Source organism: Diadema setosum, chromosome 21, assembly GCF_964275005.1.
Source record: "Diadema setosum chromosome 21, eeDiaSeto1, whole genome shotgun sequence".
Classification (NCBI taxonomy): Eukaryota; Metazoa; Echinodermata; class Echinoidea; order Diadematoida; family Diadematidae; genus Diadema; species Diadema setosum.
The window spans coordinates 5685132-5703485 of record NC_092705.1 but is presented as its reverse complement, the minus strand read 5'-3'; the positions used below and the strand labels follow the sequence as shown (position 1 = coordinate 5703485).

Sequence of the window (18354 nt, the reverse complement as noted above, 5' to 3'; positions counted from 1 at the left end):
GGATTGTCCCTCTTATGAATACCCAGCATATGCATTATGTATTAGAATGATAACCGCTCCTCTCATTTTATGTATAGTATCAAGTATAATGCATATATACAAGTTTAAAGGTCTTGCTTACCTTTGGGAGCAGTGATTACATCCCAGTCATAAACTTACTAATTAAAGTTTAAGATTTAAACCTGAACATGACAAATATCAAAATTCCCCTATTCAACATGGAAAAAAAAATAATAAGAAGAAAAACTGCTATTCCTGGGCTTGCTAAAATTGGACAATTGTATCTCGGGAGTGAAATGTGTCATACAGGTGTGTTCTCTCAAATTTCACCGGTGCCCACAGTGTTGTGATGACAATGCTATTGTAGGAGTGGAAATCATAAAATAAATAGGAATAAATGATGGATAAATTTAGTGACTAATTATGCACCAAATGTAGCAGTACTGCACACCTTTTAATGTTTGTTAACATTCTGCATTTAGTACCAGTCAGGTCGACATTCAAGATGGGAATTTATAGATGTCTACATTGCTGAGTCATAAGTACAAAGTTCATTGTATTTATACCGCTATGTACATGACATAAAAAATGCGTGCTATTTTTGTGATACGTTCAGTATTCTGCTAAACCCATGGACCTAAGTAGGTCCATGCTAAACGTAAGGGAGAGAAGCATGCTTTCCTTCAGATGTTGTTTTAATGCTAGTCTGCACCACAGTTTAACCCAAAAATGATGATATTTTGAATAAAATGTTGAAAAAAAGGCAGCTAAGAACTTGAGGTCTGAATACCAGACTAGGTTATGTGCATGGATGAATGCACAGACCACCAGTAGGTCTGAGATGAGGAATAAGGCATAGAAAAAAACAAAACACCAACAACTTTGGGAGTGGATGGGGAAAAAAATATGAGTCACACATTTGGGTGTTGCTGGGTCTAGAGTCAGATTCCAACGTCGTATTTGCGAAGTCACTAGTTGTTATTTTCGTGTGAGGGGTGGGAGGATGTATGAATAGTTATCGTGATGACAAATAATGAATTACAAATGCCATACCAATTTGTGTGTGTGTGTGTGTGTGTGTGTGTGTGTGTGTGTGTGTGTATTTTTGTTTATATTTTTATAGCCATGGGTGTGGTGGGAATGGATGCCTCTACACGGGGTTATCATCAGATGCCGATGCAGTCCAGTATCTAGTATACCATTCAACCTCCATGGGCTTCGTATGTCCCATGCCAAGCTACTTACAGGAGAAGCTTGCATGGAATATAACTTTTGGAATATAATATCCATTGTGGACCCATTCTTGACTTCTTTTGGCAACATTGCTGGTAAGCTGCAGATTTAACAGACTAGAGGTACAATGTAGTCTTAGTCATTTATTCAAATGTTGTTGTTGTTTTCTAACAAAGGGAGTTTACCTTCTCTCTTTTTTGGGGGGTGTTTTTTTTGTGATTTTTTTTTTTCAGAAACGAAAATAATTGATTGTGCCAGATTTGCAAAAGTCAAGTTTCTGTGAATAATTTATTACAAAAAGAAGAGAGAAAAATATGCAAAGAATGTGTTAAAATTGCCTCATGTAAGTCAAATATTACCCCCATAGTGACTTACATTCAAACTGTCTTAAAGTTATTATTACAAAATAGTATCACGAGGCAAGGGCTTTTTTTTGTTGTTGTTGCTATATATGACAGATACACCACTCATAAACATATTATATATCATAACTATTTTCTTCTCAAAACATCCTACCAACTCCACAAAAGGAAATGTTTTTGCTTTTGCAATCTTTTTGTAGCAATAAAAAAGCTGCTGAAGATTCAATAGTGGCAAGCCAATGGAGTAAAATGGAGTCAAAAGGAGCCTGAGCTTTCGATCCTAGCAGAATCTTCGTCAGAGGCAAAATGACCAATGACCCGGTCATTTTGCCTCTGACGAAGATTCTCCTAGAATCGAAAGCTCAGGCCCCTTTTGACTCCATTTTGCAATCTTTTGTCGAATTGATGCTCTGTTATGACACATCACTCCATGCGATCAGCGGATCGTTCACCCAGTCACAACCAGTGTGCAGCTGATGCTTTACTATTATCGATGTAGTGGACCCAATAATTTTGAAGCGAAAAGCATTGAATGTACACAGACTCATTAAAATGCACAAACTGAAGAAAGTTTTGCAGAGAATCTGTGCATACCCAATTAATTTCATACATGCCTTTGAGCATTTCTTTGTTTTCCCTTCACAGAAGTCATTGCCGTGTTAAACATACTTCATTTTCAAGTGTTTCCAAAGCAAAAAATGAGATAAGGAACAAGTTTTCCCTCGCCAACCGATCCACTTTGATTTTCAATTGACTATGCTTTCAGATTTACCGAGTTGTTGCCCTTGTTTCACTGTGTTGTCATGGCGATGAAAACCAGGCTCTTGTTATGACAAATGTTTCTTTATAGGGTGATGAATAAGATAGAAATAATAATGACGATAGCAGTACTACTACAAATAGACTCTATTGGAAAAGCTTTGTTTTATGTAATTCGAGTGACATTTATATTTAGAATGAGAGTTACAGCTTCACAAAGCATCGAGTTGTTTTCAATAAAAACAGTGAAACACCGGCAATAGCTTGGTAAACATGTAAGCAGACTCAAATGAGCATTAAAAGTGTTATATAACGGTTTGAAATTCAAAGTGTCAACTACTGTAATAGTCAGCTCCACATGAATCAAATCTTACTGGAGAACAAGCTTTGACGAGATCCAGTATTTGATTTAATACATGATGTGACTGATACACACTTTTCATATATTGGCCCCCAAATTTACTGTGTACGGTACTTCACAAAAGTTTGACTTTCTCAACTTTGACTTATGCAGAGTTTGACTACACCATTGTCTCTCATATGCAGCTCAAAATTTTGCATATGATATGCATAGGTAGTCTTTTACCTGGCAGAAAGGCCCTAGCATGAAATTTCAACCCAAAAATCAATTTTTGGTTTGTGACAAAGTTCAATAGAGTTTTGAAAGCTCTCTCATATGATGTAACATCATTGATTTGTGATTTTTCAAGCACACAGACCTTTCATAGGGCTCTTCAGGAGGGCAAGCAAGGAGGTCATATTCCATAACTCTCTCAAAATTTTCTAGTCACACACACAATCACTGAACGACACGATCACTGAACGTGCCCTTCACTAACCACAGTATCTGCTTTATAGCTGCCACTAGAGGTTGCTAAAGATGTTGGACTATTGGTAGAAAGGTTTTGTAGGGGTCGCACACAAGTTGATCACGGCAACAAATCTTGCGGGGAGGAGGGTTGTGGGTGGACCAGGTTTTTTGTTAGGGGGAAAGGAGTCGAAGGCAATTATACAGCAATCAATCAGTATTCAATTTGGGTTTCTGTGCCAGGAAAAAAAGAAAATAAAGAAAGGCAATTATGTCATCGATGGGCACATCTATAGGATTTCTTGTCCTGCGGTGTGTTGAGGTCACTTAGTTTTGATCACGGGGCAAGAAGAAGAAGAAGGAAAAAAACGGGGGGACAAAGATTGCCCCGCAGATGTCTCAGACGAGTCGGCGTGAGTCTCGGGGCGTCGATCGTGGGGACTCGGGTCACATGAGCGTGATGGGACGGGCTGGAGTGACGCGCGGCGTATCCCTGACATTCAGCTGTTTCTACCGGCGCACTCATCATATGCTCAATCTCTCCGTTGTTTTCACGTGTATTTCTTCAAAAAGTGTTCTCTCGTTCTCTCTCTCCCTCTCCATCTCTCTCCCCTCCCCTCCCATCCCCCTCCCCCTCCTCGAGTCCTGATATCTCATTTTTTAAAATGGTCCAAGAAAAAAACAAAAACATGGGATTGTTTACTGCGGTCAAAAGATAAATATGGGTAGGTTGCTGTTGCTAAGGAAGTGGAGTGTTTGATCTTGGTGTGCTGAAAATCGTCCTTCGATGCCAAGAGGAAACGAGGGAGTCAATTATGTCAGACACAGATTTTTTTTTCTGTCCCTTTTTCTGATTTCTTTTTTGCCTCTTTTTCTCTTTTTTGAGTGTGTGCGTCAAGATATTGTGTCTGTTGAAGTCAAGGAAATACTCTCTGGAGTGAGTTGGAATTCCCTTTGTAAGTTGTATGCTTTGTGTACAATATTTCATTGAAAATCTATCAAAAGTGTGAGGAAATATGTTTGAAAGGGATCACATTTTTTCCTTCGAATGGGAGCCCCCGGTCAAATGCATTGTGACTCTTAGCAGTCTTTTAGACATTTGTGCACATGTGTGTAATGTGTGTGCTCATATCACAGTGTGAACACAAGTTTGTTGGTACATACACAGTGTGAACTTGCTTTGGTGCTGGTATAAAGCATGTTTTTGTTTATGTGTACTGGTGTATCATATGCTGTGTATTTTGTACTGTTTGATATTGCGGCTTATTGAGGCTATGCCACTGGAATTCCCTGTAAATTGTCTATTTTAAGTACTGAATGACCACTGGATATTTGCTAGCTGATGCAGCTACATGTATGCAGCTGTCAATTAGCCCACTTAATAGGATTGATGCAGTAATAACGTCTAGACATAGTGTACTATATGAACACTGTATACCTTTGCTATGTTGTGTTGATTTTCTTTGTGCCTTTGCCTACCAAACAGTTACCAGACTTTACACCAGCAACTGGAGACAGACCTATACCCACTATTTTTCCCTATCTTTACCCATGATACAACTTCTTTGAACTCTTACTCAAACTTTGGACTTGATAAAGGCACTGTTTGAGGAATTCTACAAATTGTACTGTGAGCATATCATTGTACCTGTGATGGGCTAACATTACATGATGTAATTATACACAGTGAAATCGGACATTCATGTAAACGCGTGATTATAAAGACCACCTACTGTACAAGCTGTTATTTTCACGTACAGGTATTTTTGCAAATGAGGAGGTCTAGAACATTTTTGTGAAATAACGCTGAGGCTTATCGTGTTGTTAAATTTGCAGTTCAACAGTGATTCGTGAAATTCGCAAAAATTAAACCCTCGCGAAAATAACAGCTTGTACAGTATATTTTGAAGGACTCTAAACTTGACAGTCTTCGATGCAGTTCACAATGTTGTTGGAGCTGTACATACGGCCAAAACCAATGTCTGTTCTTGCCAATGATCTTTGTTTACATGGTTGATGATAGGCTAAATGTTTTGAGGCATAGTTTTCTGTTTCTTTTCTTTTCTTTTTTAATTTAGGTTTATTACAGAATGTAATTGCATAATGATATGCAAGAATCAATTCTCTTCACATGGCTGTGGTAAATAAAGTATGTTCATTGTTTGTCAAGATGGGATTAAACTATTGCAACTGAAATAAGATATTCTCAAAGTAATCAAATGTGAAAAAGGGCGAAGCCCCTCCCCCCCCCCCCCCCCCACAAACCAAATAGTGGCATCACTTCATGCAAAATCTTTCCATGTAAAATACTGGGGGGGAAATATTTTCAGCGGTACTATTCCTTGCATCATCCCTCACGTGAATGGAGTTTTTGTTTGTTTTGGGGAAGTGATAGCTTCCACATTGTTACCAACAATCGGCCGGCATGAATCATCCTCACTAACCACCAGTGGTTTACCCAATCACCTCCCGTGACCCCAATCATGTCTGGACTCGTTGTTCTTCCATCCTCGTGTGGTCAGTTTAGTGGTAGAAGGCTGTTCGATTTAATAGCACATAGTATCCATGGCTGTTGTGCCCTTCCACCCCTCAAATCATGAAGCTACAAACCAACAAATGATGCTAAATTGCCAAGTAAATAGCATCATTTCTGTGAAAAAATAATTTCATGTCATTCACGTCTGAGCAGGCTGGTGTTTCCCCATTGAAGGAGCAGTCCAGAGTGGCAGTTAAGGTTCAAGAGAGAAAGAGAAAGAAAAATCAAAATCCCATTCTTGTCAACTACATTGTGTAGGCCTGTTCACACATACTTGACATTAATGACTTTGATCTATATGTGCGACATTTTCGTGTGTTGTTAAATTTGCGGTCCAGCCGTGATTCGCGAAATTCACGAAAATTAAACACTCGCGAAAATAACAGCGTATACAGTATTGCAATTACCAATTATTGCATCACGATACAAAAAAAAAATATGTGAACATCGGCACTCCTGATTTTAAACAAGAAAAAAGGAAGGCTGGTAACCTCCTAATCTTGTTGTTTCAAATTTCGGTTGTACAATCACAATGGGGGAAAGTGGTTTCAGAGTTGTATGAACATATTTTCTGTGGATATTAACAATAAGTTGAGTAGATTTAAATGTATAAATGCAAATAAACAAACATAAATTTCCATGCACACACACACATACACACAAATGAGCAAGGGGTACATGTGGGGGTATTCCTCTTATGTTTTGCTTTATTTAGTCAGACACTGTGGGGCGTAAAAATGACATTGTGGGAGTATTTGTCTATGGGAGAAGACAATGGGGTTCCCCCATAACATACCTTTTGTTAATGTGTGCGTACTTTGGCAATCAACAAGAACAAAAAAAGAGGACAAGATTTCATCTGGTAGATTCCTGTAGCTGGAGCTCATAGAAAAGATTCACATTTCTTCATCAAAGTGACACTTTAACGGTATTATTTACCATTTGTAGATGAAATAAAAACCCAGCTTTAGTGCTTCAAAATAGTTCTAAAATGTGAGTTAGGGATAGAAACAACCAATGTAAAAATTGTTATCATTGTAATCAGTGTTATTGTTTCCAGACTTAACCATCTACAGTTATGGTTTAGTAAGAAAAATAGTGATATATCTCCTTATATTTTAGGCTTTATTTCAAATGTTTTTTAAGGTAGGATGTTTTGTGATACAACTGACCTACAATGTTGTGTACATATACATCAAATGTGATACTTAAACATTTTTTGAATCACTGCTCCCAATGGTAAACAATACCATTAAAATAAGACAAGTACATAGATAATGAAACATATCAAGGCAATTACTGTATAAGCTGTTATTTTCGCGTACAGATATTTTTCGCGAATGAGGAGGTCAGGGGCATTTCCACGAGATGTTGTTTTCGCGAATTGACACCAACGGTATCGTAAATACAGTATTACCTGTAGTCCAACGCAACATTTTCGCATGTTGTTAAATTCGCGATCCGACTGTGATTCGCGAAATTCATGTAAATAACAGCTTATACAGTACCCTCCCCCCCCCCCAATACAGGTTATTGATAAGGTTAGAGTAAAGATTAGGATTAGGGTTAGGGGAAGGGGAAGGGTCTAGGTTATTAAATTGTCGAGGGGGTAATTGCCCTAGAACTGAATGAAATGACATTGATTTTTAATTTGATTATGAGCACAAAGTTCACGCCCCTTTGCAGAGACCCTCTCTTGCAGTCTCTCCTTTTCTTTTCTCTCTCCCACTCTCTCTTCTCTCCCCCTCTCCCTTTCTGACTCTGGGCCAAATTCCAGGGTTAAAGGACAAGTTCACCTTCATCAACATAAGGATTGAGAGAATGTAGCAATATTAGTAGAACACATCATTGAAAGTTTGAGGAAAATCGGACAATCCGTTCAAAAGTTATGAATTTTTGAAGTTTTTGTGCAGTCACCGCTGGATGAGAAGACTACTGCAGTGCATGATGTCACATGCGTACAACAATATAAGGAAAATATAAAGAGAATTTCACAAAATTTCATCTTTTGAAAAAAGTACACATTCCCTTGATTTGTTACTGACATATGTTATGGATAATATTATTCCCATTGCCTTTAGAAAGAGGCAAGTCAAGTGCTCTTTTATTATGCGAAAAAAAGTGAAAATATGTTGAATTTCCTTTACATTTTCTTTATACTGTTGTACTCATATGACATCACGAGCCTTTGTAGTCTTCTCATCCAGCGGTTCCAACACAAAAATTCAAAAATTCATAACTTTTGCATTGATTGTCCTATTTTCCTCAAACTTTCACTGATGTGTTCTACTAATATTGCTGCACTCTCTCAATCCTTATGTTTATGAAGGTGAACTTGTCCTTTAAAGTCTTACCCATCTGAATTGTACGTCGTCAGTAGGTGTGTATTTTTTTCCCCTCTTCCATTCCACCTGCCATGCTCATTTCCGAACAGCTACTCTGCGAGGATCCTTTTTTTTTTTTTCACCATCGTCCACATCAGGAAGAACAGGCAAACAAACAATAGCGTTTTCCGAGAATTTTTTGTGAAAAAAAAAAATTATGATTTCCCGTTTTCTACTTTATACTTGAATCCAGGGCACACCATGACCTGATTTTCTTTTTTGTTGCTGTTGTTTTAATGCTGGATTTTTATACCGTTAACCTTTGAAAAGGTACCATGCCATTCAGTTCTGGTCCTGTGCATGTTCATGATTTCTGCTGAGTGATATGAATAGGTCTTCACATCATAAATTCGAGATTTGTTTAATTAAAATATGCACCATATGTTTGTAATCGTATAATTTTCATTTTTCTGCTCCCACATACTGTAACTCCACCTATAATAATAATAATAATAATAATAATAAAAATCCTTCTTGCACTTTTTATTGTCATCAACAGTACAGTTGGTTGAAATAGACATAACAATGCCTAATGAGTATGCACCTTGCCATAACAAGATACAAAATTGTATTAGCTCTCTCACCAGCAAGACAGGTTTCATACAATACTGTTGGACAACTTTCTGTTTTTTACTATAATCTCAATCCCTGCACACTTCCCACATTGCAATGACCATTCATATTGAAAGATTCAAAGGTTTTATTCTATGGAGATTACATTCTGAGACCTGTCTTGCTAAAATCTTGAGGATGAGGTCTATGGGGCGCCAAGTGTCGCAAGGTCGATTTTGTGACAAAATGGCTATTTCTTCAACGAAATGTTTCGGAACAAAATTGACTGTGCGACACTTGGTGCCCCATAGAGCTTTCCTTTAAGTTAAGGACAACTGTCTGAATGTAACTGTTGTGATTTTACGTATTAGTCAAGGTAAGGTGCAAAACAGCAGACATTGTAATGCTTATTTCACCCGACTGTACTGTTGATAACTTCACAAAAATGAGCTCAAATAGTGGGTGCAGAAAAGAATAATATGTAAAAAATGATTAAAATATGTGATACACATTTTGATTTTCAAAATCTAAAATGTGTGATTTATAGACCTACATGTATTCACATCAGTAGAAGTCAAGACGCAATTAATGTTGGGGGACTTGTATGTTATACTTTGTACATATGTAAGCAAGTTAGCATTATACATATATAGAAGAGAATTCTGCACAGAAATCTGTCATGTATATGTGGTGCACACCTACACCTACACACACACACATTGAAAAAAAAAAAAGTTTGATTCAAAGTGTTCATATTAATACTGCAAATTCATGCATGAACCCTGACACCTCATGTGAATTCCATTGTTCTCAGAACATGTGACTGTCTGGGGGGAAAAAAATGTGTATGTCACTGTGATGCAATCGTCTTTGAAATTATGAGTCCATATACTAATTTGCAAACTTCCAAATGCAGGGGAGGTATGCTGCACTCCACAGTATTATGAACGATTACTTGCCCGAAATGGCATGAGTATGTAAGCAAGGCTTTAGACAAGACAAAGGAAAAAATGCTCCAACACCGTGTTCTATTTTAATCACGCTCTACTGTCAAAGTTTTTGTACTGCATGAAGGAATTGAACAATTATTGCTTGCCACATAAACCCAGAACACAGAGGTAGTTTTTGGCAATGTTGTGTATGTGAAGCATGGTCACGAATGATAGGCATATTTTATAGATATTTAATCAACTACCCAGAAAGAAAAAAAAAAATTTCATCAATCTCTCAAAACTTCTTTCTGCATCAGTGACAGTTTACCTGTGTGTGAACACATCAGTACAGTGGAAACTCAGTATAACGAGATAATTGGGACTGAGACAATATGTTCTTTTATTAGATTTTTTTTTATTATATCAGTGGTCAATAAACAATACGAAACAGAGGAAATGAATTCATTGGGACCGGAGAAATTAGTTTGTTATATCAGGTATTTTGTTATTGAGCTCCCACTATATTGTGCAGAAATGATTTGTACATTTCCACACAGTTTAAAGTCTTGTTAGTTTCTACCCAGTGCAGTAGTGGTGCATTGGAAAGTCCAATCATAGAAGTGTGCTCCTACCGAGAGGTGGGCAGAGCTGACTGATTAATCTCTCACCAAGGGACAGTCTGACCCTGTCCGAGAGGCCACCTGACTGTAGTGGTCATCTTGCTTTCACCACCAGTTAAAATCTATTGAGCCCCAAGTATCATTGATAGGAACCTGCATTGCAGCAGTGTTCACAATCTGCTACAGGTAAATTTTGACCACTATCATTTGACCATAGATCTAAAAACTGACATAGACAGGCTCAGTTTGCCATTACTCCCCAAGATGGGGTGGGGGTGGAGGTGGAGGTAGGTAAGGAGATTGTAGAAGAGGGGGAGGGGAGTAGAAAGAGGATATCATGAGAATGGGAGTATTGAGGATTATGATGTCATTCTGTTACCACACAGGCAGTTTCTGAGGCTCATTGGTAGTCCCTATTTCGTGAGACAAGGTATAGATTTGTGTCACCATCTTTCTTGGTTTTCTCTTTCTCTCTCCCTCTCTCTCTCTTTCATTGCTCATGCTCACTGGCCATTGCCTGACTGTGGCCATGGAGATGGCAAAACTGAGCTAAGCTCTGAAGCTGAGAAAAAAAAAAAGCTGTGGCAGAGGATCCATTAATATCTTTTCTTGAGAATGATTCTAGAAGCTACATGATGGAAAATTCTGTTCTGCATGTTCACTGAGAAGCGTTCTGGTCATGTGGGGCCGGTATTTGGGCGCAGGGGAAATCCTTACAGCGCAATTCATTGGTTATCAGCTTTCATATCAGTTCTGTGGAAGATGTGTGTATTGTGTATTTTGTTTTCTTATTGTGGGTTTTTGTTGTAAACAGAGTAGGAGAAAACACATGTATTCATCACGAGAGCTAAAAATTCTGTAGAATCAGCAGAAAATTGGTATTTGATATTTTTATGGAAGCTTTTGTGGGGATAGGTCATGTTCCTTTGGAGACGTGAGTACTATGAAATTAGATCTTCCTTTTTATGCAAAAATGGGAGGAAGCGGTCGAAACTTTGTCGTGCTGTGTCACCATAAACTAGGAAAATTTATCTGACTTTTTGTTGATATTTGTCTCTTTAATAATACTGACCATTGAACAGTGATACTAGAGGTGTCTAAGCTACTAAAAAAGTAAGAAATATTCACAGCATGAAATTTTCATGAATTAGAGCCGACCGCCTTTTTCACTGCATGAAATTTTCACGAATTAGAGCTGACAACTTTTTTCACTGCATGAAATTTTTGTGAGTTGCAACTGGCATCCAATGCATTATAGTGTAGACAAAACGTTTGCTCTTGCATTTTAATTTTGCACATTTTGGCTCCTGCAAAATTTGGAAAATTAAAATGCACATCAATGAAAATGTGTGGTTTTACAGTACTTAGATGCCACTTCTGTGAAGTGGATGTCTTATATCATACCTTGTACTATTGCATTACAGTTTTAGTCACAATATCTGCATTTAGTTTGAGTTGGTTTTTTTCTTTACCATCAGTTGGTTATTTGCTTGCGCACCATACCTAATGAACATGGAAAATATGTATTTAAGGGGCCAAAATATCCCTCATATGTTCAAATGAAGAAATCAAAATTGTATTACATGAATAAATTAACATCTCTTATCACAAGACTAGACAATATGTACATTTGTCCAAAAAAAATATGAAGGATGATAAAGAGCATTATTTTGCTTTTTTGTCTTTTAAAGGGTGTGTACAGTTCTGGTCGAGGTGAGGATTTAGCTTGTAACGTTTTGCGAGATATTCAGAAACCACTCTATGCGATGTCAAAGAGCATGCAGTTCTAAGGGGTATCGAAAGTTTATTTGATGAAAATCGGTTTTGAAATGGCTGAGATATCCAAAAACAAGATGAAACAAAGAGATCCTAATAAAAGGCGACAGGCCTGTCGCCTTTTATTATTATCAATTTTTTGGATATCTCAGCCATTTGAAAACCAATTTTCATCAAATAAACGCTGAATCCTTCTTAAAATTTCATAAGAGGTTTCTCATTATCTCACTTAGGAGTGTTCAAAACATGAATCCCCACCTCAACCAGTACTGTACAGTCCCTTTAATGCGACATGCACATACATGTGCAACCCATAGATATCTGTACATGCCTGACTAGGAATTGTGTTTTTCCCATTTACAGAGAAATGGAGGTGACAGTTCGTATGCTCGCTCAATTTTAGTTTCAATTTCCTCGTGACCTGCACTGAAATTTCGAACTTGAGTTTGGGAGTGGGTCAGCCACCACAATGACTGGCTAAAGAGAGTGAGTGTGCCCCCCTTGATGAAAGAAAAACACAAATTACCAACAAACATAAATATTGATACACCAGGTTTGTATGTAAAACACGCACACTTCTCTATACAGTTTGTTTTGTTATGATCGAGGAGGAGGAGGAGGAAGAGAACGTGGAGGGGACTTTACCCGATTGTGTAATCAGAGGAAGGAAACTCTCTTTGTGTGAGGGCGGTATAAAAGACGGCGACAAACTGCATCATTTGACAGAGTGAAGTCGGTGATCTTTCACTATAAAGCCCTCACTGAACCACTGCTCTCATACGTAGGATGATTGGAAGAGCACCCCCTGATTTGGAATTTATCAATGACGTTGTTACATGCGGTGGCTCCTTACGGTATGTTGAGATGAATTTATTTGATTTGTGTGCACATGTGTGCCTCTTCTTTGCTCGGCCTGGTTTGTATGTCATACCTGTGAGTAGATGATATTTAATATGCTTCGTTTTTCTTCATCGGTATACATTTGGAGGGATCGACAGTGATTGAAACTATTCAGCCACTACAGAGTGTCCTCGGATATCGATTAAATGCTTGTTTTTCTTTTTCATTCTGCCGATGCATTGCAGGGTAGCGTGGTTCATATTTGGATCACGTGACTGGTTGTGATGCCCACTTCTGGTATCACACTACTTTTGCTCGGTAGTGAGCATACGACTTTCCTGCATGATCGTCGATTTTGAAGAAATCGTGGTTGATTTCTCTGTTCTTTGATAGAAGCTTGTTCTCCTCTGCAACATATCCTAAAATTGTTCTGGAAGCAAAACCGCGGAAAAGTTGTGACAGGATGACTGTGGCAGTCGATGTGCTCGCGGGCAAAATGTCTCAAGCAAAGTGTGGAACTTTTTGTGAGTTCGAATCTTTGCAAGGCAATAGTTTCTTCTATCCTGGTTCTTTGGTGGCATTTTGCACCATATGCCCATTTGACATATCTCATCCATAGGTATTTGGTGAGACTTTTTTCCTGTTTGATTTTCTGTGATTAACACCACAGAAGGCTATTCTTACTGGGCTTAAAAACTCACAAAGTCAGAAACGTGCAAAGTTAGGGTGAAGGTTACCTGGTAACTTAACCAATTTCCGCAGGACACTTCGCACAAAAAACATGCGCTTCAGAGTGCAAAGTTTGTAATGTCGTGTGCAACTTCATGATTTGTTTTTTAATGAGAATGCACACAGCAGAAAAAATTGCAAAGTTACTTATACGATTTCTGTATCCACTCTGGCAATGTTCTTTTATTGTGTCTTGAATGATTAAATTGGGCTTGTGCAGTTCTTCTAGAAATTTGGCAATTTTTTTTTTTTTTTTGTCCTTGCTAACTTCACAAGTTTTGAAAGTAACGATGACACACATTGTTTAATTTTGTGAGATCTTCTGTGCATTTTTTTTTTTTTTTTGTCATGAGAATAGCACAGTCATTGCTACACAACAGAACCATGTGGCGTAATAAAGCCATGACTTTTGCCAGATTCTTTTCTACTGTATGGTGAAATTATGCCACTTTTCCATAGAATTTAGAATCATGCACACAGTAGTGTGAACAAAAACAGATAAAAATGCACAGGCACAAGCCAGAAAGTACATGCATGTCTGTTCTGTAGCAGCATTCACTGCCAAATGATTGCAATGCCGCCGTTGATGAAGATCATACAGCTACTTGAGATCCCTTGAGATGGCTTCGCTTGCTGTCTTCCCACAGCTCTCTGCCTCACCAGACATGTCATGGTCTTGCAGTCTTTCTGGCAAAAGGCAGCAACTGTTGTCTGAGAATGAAAATACTTTTGCTTTCTTCTTCTTCTTCTTCTTCTTCTTCTTCTTTTCTTTTCTTTCAGGACAAACTAGCTGCCAGGCACTTTGAGAAATTCTTTTTACTTCTTTTCAGAAATTCCCAAGGTCCAGTTGGAAAAAAAAAATGAAGAAAGAAAGAAAAGAAAAAAGAATCCAACGTAGAGGTTATGACTGCTTTCCCACTTTTTTTAAGAAGAGTGGACACTTATCATAAATGTGATGAGTGACTTACTCCTATCTGTCAGTGGCGTATAGTGGAAACATTATTGTAAAAAATAAATACATAGATAGATAAATGAAAATAAAATGGGGAATCAAAAAGCCAGAGCAAGTGACATCAGAAATGTACAGCAACTTTGATATCACAGCAGACTGAGAAGGAAGGATTTCATTGTAATAGTGAGCATTTTAATCGAAAAAATGATCCCTTAGAGGTTGGCAGAATGTATCATTTCAAAGGGCTATCAGATATTTCTGTAGAATGATGGTAGAAGTACAAACTTCAATTCTGTATAAGCTACCACTTTACATGCTTGTGTTCGTTTGTTTGTTCTCACTGCCATAGAGAAGCACCAGTATTTCCTGTCACATGAATATGGCCTGAAAAAAAAAGAGGGAAAAGATTTGAGGTTCAAGCGTTTCTTGGAATCTTCACTTCCATAAATATGTGTAGTATGACGCAGCGATACCGTTTATGGCATTATATAAATCTCTCCTCAACATGATATAAGAGAGATTTGCCATCAGGTAGAAGGATAATGGACAACAGGTCATTGTGTACGTGCCATATATACCCTGACATTTATTCATTAGAATGTGTTCCTTGTCTTATCTGTGGCTACAGAGGGCAGTGCAAGTATGTTGCCAGCAAAAATGAATGGAGTGATAATTGATGATACATTAAACACCAGGTAAAGATGAAATAGATGAAGCGTTAGGAAAAATATGTTTGACTGTGTTATTGTATTGTAGTCTGTTTCATTTGGTACACATGTTTACTGGCTTTGAGAAGAAACATCAATAAAGCAGTATGTTGTATTGGTGTCTTTCCTTTCCCCAAAGAACAGGTTTTTCCCCCAGTTCAGCAGTATGTGGATATCTTACTGTATTGCTGACTTGAAGAAGATTATATCTTGTATATAGAAACACAGAGTTTTACCCCAAATGAAGTATGACTTAAAGACGGTATTACCCAAATAGGGTTAAGGAAATAAACTCTTGAATCATTCCTTTCATCTTTTGTTTTTATACCTGCAGGTATAAGACATCATCAGAGACACAATGCATCCTAAACAGAAGGCATTCATGAGGTCAGAAGCCATGGAGTGCGAAGTGGCTGCGACACAAGCCGCCTCCTCGGTGGACGGCACCATCGAGGATGCATCAGAACCCAACGAAACTGCTGCAACCGTGGCAACCGTGCCAAGGGAGCATGTCGAAGCAGGAGCATCGCGGGCAGCCTTGCCCGAAACCTTCGCCCAACAGTCCCTCGAATCGGGGGCAACGAAACTCAAGTGCAAGTCCGGCAGGAGCGGGAAGAGCCGCCCGGAGGATTGTGGCAGACAGACGGAGGATGACACTGACGATGAAGTGCAGTGGTGCAGCAAGGGCATCGCTGTTCTTTTACCCCAGGAGGAGGAGGAGAAGGGTAACAAGAAGGCAGACGATGCGGAGTCCATGGATGTGGATCCCGCTGGCAGATCTGAGGATAGATCTTCTGCAGCTCCCGGCAGGGACACTCAAAGCAGGTCAATGATGGCTTGTTTCAAGCCCAAGACTAGGACCAGTGAAGGGCCGTGGCGGGTTGATACCGATGGCGCACATGAGGTTTCACACCATCCTGATCCACCATATGCTCCCGCTGTCCCAAGACTCGGTTGTCATGCATCCTCGCTGCCTGTGACACTTGCATCCAAACTGGAATGGAGGCCTTCCATTCCTCACACCTTCGTGCCCAGCACAGACGTTGACATGGACACAGGCGAATCAACCAAGTTCGCAAAGGTTAAACCTTGCATCAAGGAGGAGCAACGTGATGCTGATGATTGCACGATCAAAACGGAGACTGGGAGAGATTCTCACGAAAACCAACGTTCTCGAGAGAGCAGTGTAGCTGGTGGTCTCCACGGTAGTAGTCCTCTCTATGCACCCAACCCATTCCCCATGGTGAGGAGTTTACCCATCATGGTGAAGACAGAACCGGGAGTTGTGGGGCCATGCACCAGCATGCAGCAATGCAGCAGCCCCCTTGCTGGTCAGACGTTTGTCTCCAGGTCATCAAGTCACACGGGTATGATGGTGGAATTCTTAGGCAAAGCTGCCAGCCTACCGCCGATGGAAGCCCTGCACCGCATGCAGCTGGAGGACTTGATGCGGATGAACTTTGTTCCTCTGCCTCCTATCAAGCAGGAGCCGCCGTACCATGGTGTGTTGCCATTCCAGCCCCATCCCAGCACTGCCAGTCGCCTGCCACCTTTCTACCGCAAACCGGATCTCATCTCGTCAGTGACGGGTGCAAATGCTGCCAAAATGTTCACCTGCCAGCAGTGTGGGGCGACGTTCAAGCACCGACACCACGTGGTGCGCCACATGCGGGCGCACACCGGCGAGAAGCCATTCCGGTGCGAGGAGTGCGGCGCCATGTTTGCCCGCAAGTGCATCCTGACCAACCACATCCGCACGCACACCGGCGAGAAGCCGTATGTCTGCGGCGAGTGCGGCGACGCCTTCAGCCGCAAGCACCACCTCGTGATCCACCGGCGGACGCACACCGGTGAGAAGCCATACATCTGCAACGTCTGTGCTACAGCCTTTGCCCGCTCCCACCACCTCAACCGGCACCTGAAGACGCACTTCCTCATGCAGGGGCACCTTCCGCCGCCTGGGGAAGATGGAGGTGCCATTGACCTCTCCCTGCACAAGATCCCAGACAACCAGCCAGGTGTTATTGATCTCAATGCCCAGAAGGGAGCAATCACTAATGTCACTGCTATATCTCAGGTTTTCAATATAGGTACTGACTTTGCTATGGGTATTTCCAGTAGATCCTGCTCAACAACAGAAACATAAATCAGGAACTACTTTCTGATAGAATTCAAGCTAGAGGAAATCATGATGTCTCACCTTATTTATTCAAAGTGTCTGTACATAAGAAACTTGCTTCTTATTTATTTCTCGAGGTGAATTTTGTTTGCGATGGAGGATTGTGGACCATTCATCTCTTCTAAGATGTATGAGCCCAAGATCAGCTGCTGTTACTAAATGTAGTCATTTAATATCAAAGGTTGCCTTCTTTCCTGACCTTTACGCCTTCATATAGTGATAACCTTGTTGTTATGCCAGAAGATGGTAGAGTGAATCGATGAGATAGTACAAGCTGAAACAGTTGAACTTGTATCACAACAACTGTGTACATGCAACCATAGGACTCTGAAATTCTTGCCCATCAGTAATATGGCAGTTTGCATTTGAAAAGGGCTGGATTGTGAATCGCAGTAGTAATTGATTATGTACAATTCATTTTGCGGTATGTGTGAATTATTTGAAGTAGTGAGGCACCAGCTTCTGGTAGGACACAGTTTTTTTTTTAATACACAGAAAAGGATGGTTAAAAAAAAATAACAACCTTGATAAATTTCCAAAGTTTGAAATTTGTGTCACAGAAATTATACTCTGTTGCTTACAGAAGTGGGGGGCGGGGGGTAGGCAGCAAGGGTGCAGGGGGTTTTTCAAACTCTCCCAAAAGGGTGGCCAAAGAGTTAAGGAGTTTCTGGTTATGGTGAAGCAACCTGAGTGATATGTATTGTGGGAATGATGATCTTTCAGTCATGCCAGTGGATTTAAGTGCAATAACCATGGTTTCATCCCGTGCCTGGAAAGTATATCATCAGAAATTTGAATAAAGAAAGTTTATCAAAGGTGTCGCTACAAAGTAGCCATATATTATCCTTACAATTTGTGATTTATCAGATAGAGTAGGTCATGAGAGAAAAATGTTTGTGTTTGCCTTTGTCGTTGAAGGTGACAAAGAGAAGCACATTCAAAAAGTGCAAAAGAATGAAGGTATGTATCCTTCAATGATATTTTA

General features: G+C 39.6%; 1 protein-coding gene across 1 annotated transcript in view; it reads left to right on the top strand.

Moving 5' to 3' along the window:
• Positions 1-17754, top strand: part of LOC140244685 (uncharacterized) — a 39457-nt gene extending 21703 nt beyond the window's left edge. Inside the window, exon 2 of the mRNA XM_072324301.1 lies at positions 15525-17754. Coding sequence (XP_072180402.1) covers positions 15549-17336 — 1788 coding nt within the window. The 5' untranslated portion in view covers positions 15525-15548 and the 3' untranslated portion in view covers positions 17337-17754. The remainder of the gene's footprint in view (positions 1-15524) is intronic.
• Positions 17755-18354: the final 600 nt, after the last annotated feature.